The 10000-nt window shown below is 41.6% G+C and overlaps 1 protein-coding gene across 1 annotated transcript in view; it reads right to left on the reverse strand.

Moving 5' to 3' along the window:
- The window catches only part of LOC143024792 (monoglyceride lipase-like), a 138561-nt gene that overhangs the window by 56079 nt on the left and 72482 nt on the right, over nt 1-10000 (reverse strand). Inside the window, exon 2 of the mRNA XM_076183991.1 lies at nt 4290-4396. Within this exon, the coding sequence (XP_076040106.1) occupies nt 4290-4396 (107 nt within the window). The remainder of the gene's footprint in view (nt 1-4289; nt 4397-10000) is intronic.

Below are 10000 nucleotides of genomic sequence, written 5' to 3' on the forward strand. Positions count from 1 at the left end.
GCCGCAGCTGGTGTCGGCGTCTCCTCCACCTGGCCGGAAGTCAAGTGTCACCGCAAGATGGCGTCCAGGTGAACGAGGGAGTGGGAGGGACAGGCGGGAGTGGGTTAGAGGGGGAGAGAGAAACGGGGCAAGGTGGGAGGGGGAAGGGAGGAGGCGAGGGTGAGAGGGGGAAGGGAAGAAAGAAGGGAGGAAGAGGAGAGGGAAGGAGGGTAAGGGAGGAGGGGAGGAGAAAGGGGAGAGGGGAGAGGGGGAAGGGAAGAAAGAAGGGAGGAGGGGGAGAGGGAAGGGAGGAGGGGGAGAGGGAAGGGAGGAGAGGGACAGGGGAGGAGGGGGAGAAGGAAGGGAGGACGGAGGAGGAGGAAGGAGGGGAAAGAGAGGAGGGAGGAAGGGGTGGGGGGTAGGAGGGAGTGCCACATTATCCCATTTGTAGTGACACTTGTTTTTCAAAATTACGCAGGTGAAATCAACAAATGGATAAATAAATAGATAACAAAAAGTACAAAATAGACAAAACTTGCCCCATTGCTATCCAATGCATGGTGTCTCCTTTTTTCATAAAGTTCCGTTCACGAAGCCGGGTTATGGCGCCCCCTGAACGAATATGTTCGGAAATAGTGACAACATTTACTTTCGTGACTGAGCGAGGGTCAGTGTCGTACAAGATGGCCTCTCCTAGTCTAAGAAAAGTATAAAAAATTGCATCAACAATAATTACAATGATAATTACAACAATAATAATAACAATAACATTTAAATACTAATTCCATTAAAATAATCATTCACCCCAAATATACGGCCACTGTGTGAAAAGTCTTGCTTCGACCATGGAAAGAGCATTTGGTAAATCTTACAAAAGCTCTTCTTCCTGTCTTTAGACATATTAGACACGAAGACTTTCTAAACATCTCGTGTCTTTCAACATACATTTGTTTATCTTAGAACATTTTAAAGATTCTTACCTTTGCTAACTATATATATATATATATATGTAGTTGTACTGTAACATTGTGTCATTATAACAATTGGCATTCAGCAGCGCCTTTTACTGCACCCTCTTCTCCATGATTTTGAAATCATGAATGATTATGTTCTTACTTTGAACTATGACGACAAAAAGTTATTCTACAAACTGAAGAATTTGAATCTTAAGATAACCAAAGCTATTAGCGCAGTTGACTTGAATCAAAATTGTCTACGTGAAAACCTGTGCCCTAGAAATATATATATATATATATATATATATATATATATATATATATATATATATATATATATATATATATATATATTATATATATATATATTACTACATATGAATACGGATTTAATACATTTAAGGATTTTATATTGGTTAACTAAAATATTTTAATATGTCTGAGGGTATTACTTCCGAGGCAGCGCTGAAGTAATAGTTTCTAGAACGACATGACGTAATGTCGACATTAACGGAGGAATGCCATTTATGGATTGCTGTTCCTTCCCCTGTCGTATACTATTTTTCAAGACCGATTTGGATTAGTTTTCGGTTTTTGACCCACTTGGGGTGTGGTCCACTAAAGGACCCAATGACCCATAGCTAGTGAACCACTGAGCTAAGTTAACCTATAAGAAATACTTAGTGTCATTTACATCTGTCCCAGAAACTTTTCGGTTCAGATTGATTTTCCGCGGCAAAACCGCATTTGATAATTAATAAACACATTTTCTTTTTATTCTGACTGACAGGGTATTCCATTCATTCCTATGACAACCACCCTCCCCCTCCCCGGAAGTAAATATCGCGTTGATTATATAAAATTCTTAAAGTAATACATTTCACGATAAACAAGTCTTCTGGATCCTACAAACAGTCTTTCGAAAAAAGTATATTCGTGGAACAAAATAGAGAAACTCGTGAAAAAAAGTAAATTAAAAGTGATGTCTGCTAAATTTTATATTTTGGTATTGGAGCGTTTGGCATATATACAAATGGTGCACACGAAATCAATAAATTAGAACAAAACTGTTTAAAATGGTCGTAGAAACGGGAGTACATCTTTAATTTAACCTTAACGCCCAGTCTGTCACTAAAAGTTCTAGCTGTTGCCTGGCGAGTTTATTCAGTTCATCAGTCACCTGAGTTGTTTGAATTGTCTATTTTAAAATTATTTGTTTTACTTAAATGACGATATATCCTCATAATTTTCGTATAACACATTTAGTGCCTTACCTTCATAAGTAATTCGTTATATATAGAGCAAAAAATGTTAAAAAAGGTAAAAAAAAAAAAAAAAAAAAAAAAAAAAAAAAAAAAAAATGGTTATATAAATAAATATAGTGCTTATATAATTCCAAAGCGGAATGATAATAATACAAGTCTTCTCAGATGGCGGGAAAGCCCAAAGGCCTACCGGACATGTGGAGGAGCAACAACGCAAGCACACGTAACTTAAGCCCCAGTCACACCAAGCTTACGACCGGTTTCCAACCACCAGAGAGTTGGAGTACCGGCTCGCACCGTAGCGATACGTTACTCCAAGTGATTCACCATGGTCTTAGATCACGTGTTGGACTCGTGATCGACAGTTATTAACCTCCCGGATGAGAGCTCAGAGCTCGTATGACCGATCTATGGGTAATACTGTGACCTTACACCCGCACACACCCCAAATTCCCCGCCCACAAGAGTTGGAGTAACACCCCGCAGCGCAGCGATACTGAAATTATTTCAGCCCTGGGTGGGATTCGAACTCGGACCTCCGTAGTGTCAGCCGGGAACTCTACCAACCGCGCCACGAGTGTGTAGGTGTGAGTGAGTGAGTGTGTATTCACTTGGTCTTTGGATCACGTGTTGGACTCGTGATCGACAGCTATTTCCCTCCCGGAAGAGAGCTCAGAGCTCGTAGGTCCGATCTATGGGTAATGCTATGACCTTTCACACACACACACACACACCCAACTCCCCGCCCACGAGAGTCAGAGTAACGACCCGAAGCGCAGCAGTACCGAAATAATTTCGGCCCTGGGCAGGATTCGAACCAGGAGCTGCGGGCCACTTTCGTGGCAGCTCAGCGTTCTACCAACTGCGCCACCGAGTCGCGCGCGCGCGTGTGTGTGTGTGTGTGTGTGTGTGTGTGTGTGTGTGTGTGTGATTTTACTTGAGCGCATATGACCCTCACCAAAGGAGTGCCAGCCTTGACGGCTAAAGAATTAAAAAACAAGTCAAACGAAGAATTGGGACGACCGGAGGTGTTGTGAAATAAGGTACTGAAAACGCGAAGAAAAATGAAAGAAAAAAAGATGATGAAATACATTATGAAAAATAATAACAAAAAGAAAAATAAGTAAAAAAGAAGAAAAGGGTGGATGGTAGAAAAACAAGAAAAAGAAAGAAAAAGAAAAAGAAGAAGAAGAAGAAAAAGGAGAAGAAGAAGAAGAAAAAGGAGAAGAACAAGAAGGCGAAGTGGAATAAGAAGAAAAAGGGAGGAGGGTGTAGAAGGTATAAGACGAAATAAACACAAGACTTTCTTTTTTCGATCTACATAAAACCTGTTTCAGTAACACACTGAAACAGACCGCAAAGCTTTTTATCTACCAATTTCCGGTTCCTCATTCTCATGTACCAATTCCAAGGTAAGAGTTACGCGATAAATTACACTCTCTCCTCCTTTCTGCATAATTGTGATATCTTATCGGCCTCTCAGTCACCACGTGGAACGCTATCTTGATAAGACACTAATGACCGACATTTCATTTCTTATGTAAAAATTACTTTATTCGGTGTTTTATGTCTATTTTGTATAAGTTTCCATATTTTATGAAAATTACAGATATTTAATTTTAAGAAGTAAATAGGCAAGAACTAGTTTACCAAAAGAGTCGTTAACGAATGGAATAGACTTCGTAACCTTGTTGTGAGCGCTGAAACTATCGGTCGTTTTAAGAGAAGGTAACTTTATGGATGGAGATGACAGGTGGTAATAGACATGGAACTACCTAGTGTAGGCCTTATGGTCTCTTGTAGTCTCCTTTATCTTTACATGTCTTGGGGGGAGGTCGTAGGCTTTGTTTACACCAAACGAATCGAGAAGAATAAAGACGATTCATGAATCGTGTTGACTTACCACACTAGTTTCAATGTAACCATACACACGAGTCGAATAAATTCAAACCATGGCGATTCACCTGGTGTAATAAACGGTTACATCGAAACTAGTGTGGCGAATCTACATGATTCATGAATCGTCTTGATTCTTCATGAATCGAATAGATTCGTGCAAACGCAGTGGGTGCGGGAAAAAAAAACTTACCGTGGTCATGACCGAAGGCGAGGACCCCGGAGCCGGCCAGTCTGAGCGCCAGTTCCTCGTACCACTGCAAGTGCTCGCCGAACCCGTGGCATAAGAAGACCAGGCCTCTGCAACACAAAAAGAAAACAACGTTTCACTTGTGCAACAGAAAAAAAGGAAAATAATTGACCTCTGCAACAGAGAAAAAGATATTCTACTTCTGTAACAGGAAAGGAAGAAAAAAGTTTCGCTTAGGCAATAGATGAAAGAAGAAATTTGCAACAGTAAGAAATTATATATATTTCTATAACAGAAAAAACTCACCTCATCAACAGAGAAAACAGATGAACATTTAACAAAAGTCTCCAAACTGTGTCTTCAGCAGTACTACACCATCTTTGACCAAAAGAATTCCGAACACTCAGGGACTTGACTAGGGTAGAAAGACTAGAATTAAATTTCTAACTGATAACCACCATTTTCCAGAAACAGCATCTGATAATGCAGACCAATGGATTCAACAAAGTTACTAAACGTTTCTAGAGAACGTTTTTGGGGCACCCTGTTTGTGCGTGCGTGCGTGCGTGCGTGTGTATGTATGTGCGTGCGTGTATGTTCGTCTATGTATGTATGTAAGTATGTATGTATGTGTGTGTTTGTGTGTGCACACATGTAGGTGTGTGTGTGTGTGTGTGTGTGTGTGTGTGTGTGTGTGTGTGTGTGTGTGTGTGTGTGTGTGTGTGTGTGTGTGTGTGTGTGTGTGTGTGTTCGTGTGTGTGTGTGTGTGTGTGTGTGTTCGTGTGTGTGTGTTCGTGTGTGTGTGTGTGTGTGTGTGTGTGTGTGTGTGTGTGTGTGTGTGTGTGTGTGTGTGTGTGTGTTCGTGTGTGTGTGTTCGTGTGTGTGTGTGTGTTCGTGTGTGTGTGTGTGTGTGTGTGTGTGTGTGTGTGTGTGCACCAGTGGTGCACTTTATTGATTTCATTCTGACTGCCGCTCTCTCTTCGCTGCTGACCACATCAAAGGACCTGACAGGATCAAAGCTCCTCCCCCCTCCCCCTTCCCACCTCCTCTCTCTCTCACTCTCTCTCTCCTCTTCTTCAGAAGATCCCTAACATGTCTATAACTTGTTTTGTATTGCGTCAAATAATCCTCCTGAATGTGGAGTAGGTGGAGAAGGTGGAGAAGGTGGAGTAGGTGGAGAAGGTAGAGAAGGTATAGTGAGTGAAGGTGGAGTAGGTGGAGGGGTGGAGTAGGTGGAGGGGGTGGAGTAGATGGAGGAGGTGAAGGTGGAAGAGGTGGAGTAGGTGGAGGGGTCGTCCGGACAGTATGGGCCGGGGGTCTATTTCCGGGTCATCTCCTGAAGCTCTTCGTCCAAGTTCCGGAATTTATCGTCTTTATCCTGGCTATTGTCAGATTATTTGATTTCGCTGAGGAGGAGGGAGTGGAGGGGGAGGGAGAGAAAGCTACAAACAAAGCAAGAAATATATAATAAGTAAAAAATAGATATATACAAGAAAATGAATAAGAAAATTAAAATATATAAACAAATAAAGTAAATCTATTATGATAACAAATCGATAATGACAAATATACATTCTTATTAAGTTAGAAATTTCTTTGACCACCAATACTGCCAAGTAATTTCATATTTTTTGGGGCTCAAATAAAAAACTAAAAGAATGCTGCTATTAGGCTTACTTTCTGCTTCAATATTGCTGAAGACTACGACAACAGGTTTACCGGGAAAGGGATCCCTTAAGAAACAATTCTATACTTTGTTAATCGCCTGATCCAATCTTCCCCAAAACTGAAAACCAGACATGCAAATGCGCGCCGAACGAAATCCCAATTTCCCAAAGAATAGAAATTAATTTCGGACGTAATTTTTCGTCCAAATTCGAACGCCCCAGTGTTGACTTGCTTCGCGCGGACGTTAAATATTTTCATACTTGGTCCGTTTCCGTGTTGGAGACGGCACCTTCGACTTACAAAAATATATTAAGGAAGAACAGAGAATGAAAAGGGAAGAAAGGTGCGATCGTCTGTGATGTTACAAAATTCGCCTTTTTATCCGACCACAAAAAACAACCCCTCTCAAAATCACATTTATGTTTACATTCACACATACAAACAGTGATGTGTTTCGAGGCCGTTATGACGTCACGTCGTCACGTGCCTCGGCTAGACTCCAATATTGTATTGCACATGTGACTGTGTCACCAGTTGGACTGCACGGCCAACATAGGCAGAGGTTTATTTGTGATTGTTTGGCAAGCTGTGTCGAGTTTCCTGTGTGTAATATATATATATATATATATATATATATATATATATATATATATATATATATATATATATATATTACATATATATTCGAAAATAAACTTTATTTCCCACCTGTTCCGAATGCAAAACACACTTGTAAAACAAGCCTTCAAAATTCTTGTTGGTTCATTGGTATTCGAAGTCACTAATACAAGTAACCACAAATCAGCTAATATATAACGAGCAACCAATAGGCGATGCATTAAAATTTTTGTGCTTTGTGAATTAACGAACCTTTGCATCATCATCTGTTCCGTTCATAATCAACGACAGCTGACTTGATTCGAGTTAAGATGAAATTTTCACAATTCTAAGGAAAAGTGGATAAGCTCTTATTGCATTATAAACAGGTGTATATATAAATAAAATAATAGTATAACTGTATGGTTTGATGTAACGCATAACTGTTTACCAATCACACAACTGATACACAACAGTTTGAGTTTAACTAAGCTTTCTTGAAATCTATTTTTTCTATATGACACTAAGAAACTTCTAAATATTTTATAATGAATATCAGGATTGTACCAATTCATAGATGTAACCCAATTTTTATAAACTAGTTTTTCGATCATCTAAATAATGCAGACCGATTTTAAAATGTGAATTCAGTGCACGCGCGCGCACACACAAACACACACACACATCCCGCCCAGGGCTGAAATAATTTTAGTATCGCTGCGCTGCGAGTCGTTATCGTGTAAAGGATGTACAACATGTTACATAACTTTATAGTCATCGTGGTGATGTGCCCATGGTTTCCGGTATGTATGTGACAACCAACAACACCACCACCACCATCACCCTATCTTGACAACTCTACGGTCGACATTGGAACAACCGCCGACCGTCGCTTGCCCAACGAGGGCCGTGAATTCAAATTTTATAATTTCCTTCGGCAATGCTATCGCAGCTGTGCTCTCTAAGCGACGACACCTGCACAGCATGTGTTTACGTGTACAAACGAGGCCAAGGCCAAAAGAATATTTATTGGTATTGACTGAGGCAGGAGAGAGAGAGAGAGAGAGAGAGAGAGAGAGAGAGAGAGAGAGAGAGAGAGAGAGAGAGAGAGAGAGAGAGGGAGAGAGATAGAGAGGGAGGGAGAGAGATAGAGAGGGAGAGAGAGAGAGAGAGAGAGAGAGAGAGAGAGAGAGAGAGAGAGAGAGAGAGAGGGAGAGAGATAGAGAGGGAGAGAGATAGAGAGGGAGAGAGATAGAGAGAGAGAGAGAGAGAGAGAGAGAGAGAGAGAGAGAGAGAGAGAGAGAGAGAGAGAGAGAGAGAGAGAGAGAGAGAGAGAGAGAGAGAGAGAGAGGATATATTTTGTATTTTGTGCGTTCCATTACGCGTCCCTGCGCATACGCGAGATGCGTTCAAGTCTGCTTCCGTACCAAGTTATATTTTATATTCTGTTTATTCTTTTCATCAGTGTGTGTGCGTGAATCAAATGGAATACCAGTTTTCTTATTCAATCCCATTTATCTACAGATATAAATATTTTTGTTTTCATTTCATTTTCAATCTCTTTCTTCCGATTCCAACATTCAGCACGTTACTTCAAACGCAAAATATAAACAACGATATTTTTTCGTTCAAATTTTGTTTCTCAGTCACCTGATCAAGCGTTTGATATTAACTACAATAACAATAACAACAATAATAATAGCAATAATTATTATTACAACAATGATGATAAGTGTATGTCAGTGTTTTTTTTCTACCTATGGTCATCGTCGTGATCTTAGGCAAAAGAAGCCACGCCCCTTTTCTTTCTGGCCAATCGCAAACCATCCTGCAACAAACGTCGACTTTTCATACAGTACGCCCCATTCAAAAAAGCGAACGTGATTGGTCGGAGAAGATGGGAGGCATGACTTAATCTGCCCAAGACTTTTACTTTATTTATTTATATATTTATTAAAATATTTTTAACGAATAATTCAAAAGTTATTTTATTATTTTCAAAAAGGTTCATCACATACCTCCCTTTAGGAAAATAAAAATAAAAATAAAATAAAATCAAATATTCTATTCAACTTTCCAACGTTAATCAATAGCTTCCAGGTGAGACTTTCCAGACCTACAATACCGGCTGGAAAAACATTGAGGCGTTTTCTGATCGTATTGCATTACGACGTTGCACAACTTGTGTTGCATCAGCCCCCCAACCCCCACCCCCACCGGAGAACTTGTCCGACGCGCAGAGTTCAATTGGATTATGCGCCAAAGTTAAACGCGTTTACATATTTTTTTCTTATTATTTTTTTTTACCGTTAATGTGCGCACGCGCTTAATCCAGCACCCTCCCCCCTCCCCCGTCTTGGGTCACGTGTTGGACTCGTGACCGACAGCTATTACATTGCCTGATGAGAGATCAATCTCATATTTGGCCTGATTTATGGGCAATGCTGTGTCCTTGCGCACACGCACACACAAACTCCTTGCCCACCAGAGTTGGCATGCCGGCTCGAATTGCAAATATACTGAATTTTTTCAGCCCATGACAGGACTCGAACTCAGATCGCTGAATTAGCGGTACCTCCATACCATCAAGCCGTGTGTGTGTGTGTGTGTGTGTGTGTGTGTGTGTGTGTGTGTGTGTGTGTGTGTGTGTGTGTGTGTGTGTCTGTGTGTGTGTGTGTGTGTGTGCCAATTCCCACAGGTGACGTAGGAGCGTACCAACAACTTTATGTAGGTCAGAGTGGAGTTGGCACCACTAATCGGGCTGGCTCGGTGCCAACGGCCGAAGACGACACGACACGACACGACACGACACGACACGCGAGTCATTCGCTCAGCACGTGGTCCCTGCTAACGATGACGACAGTGCCTCTCATACTAGAGAGTGCCAGACTTTTCTAGAGAGTGCCTGGCCCCTCGATTCTAGTTATCAGATCCTAGGAATGAAATAAGAACTCTTCGAGGGTTGTGATTGGCTAGGAGGTCTATAGGGGGCGTGGTCTGATTGGACTCAGATTACGGTGTGAGACAGCAGAGGGAATATTGACAACACAACCCTCACCCTCGAAGAGAACATCGAGGGCGAACAGGCTCGAGGGCGACCAAGCTCAAGGACGACTGACAAACAATACCCGTGGATCAATCACGAAAGAGTCTCCGGACCGTAGAGTGTTCTCCCACAAGGACGAGGGTCAAGGATGAGCGGGGTGATGGAGTAGCTCGCCCTCGAGGGTCGAGGTCGAGGTGGAAGACTTCGTGGGTCAGAGGCGAAGTCGAGTGAGACCTTTGTTGTCCAGGCAAAAAGGTCTTCGGAATCTCGGCCACAAAGGAAACACCAAGAAGGGCCTTTGGAGGGGGAGGGGGGATGAGCAAAGGCTCAAAAAGAAGAAGACAGAAGAGGCAAAATAAGAAGTAGTAGTAAATGACAAAGCAAATAGAAGAGGGAGAAGAAG

The sequence above is a fragment of the Oratosquilla oratoria genome, chromosome 4 (genome assembly GCF_046742065.1).
Source record: "Oratosquilla oratoria isolate Oo_2021 chromosome 4, ASM4674206v1, whole genome shotgun sequence".
In the NCBI taxonomy this organism is placed as follows: Eukaryota; Metazoa; Arthropoda; class Malacostraca; order Stomatopoda; family Squillidae; genus Oratosquilla; species Oratosquilla oratoria.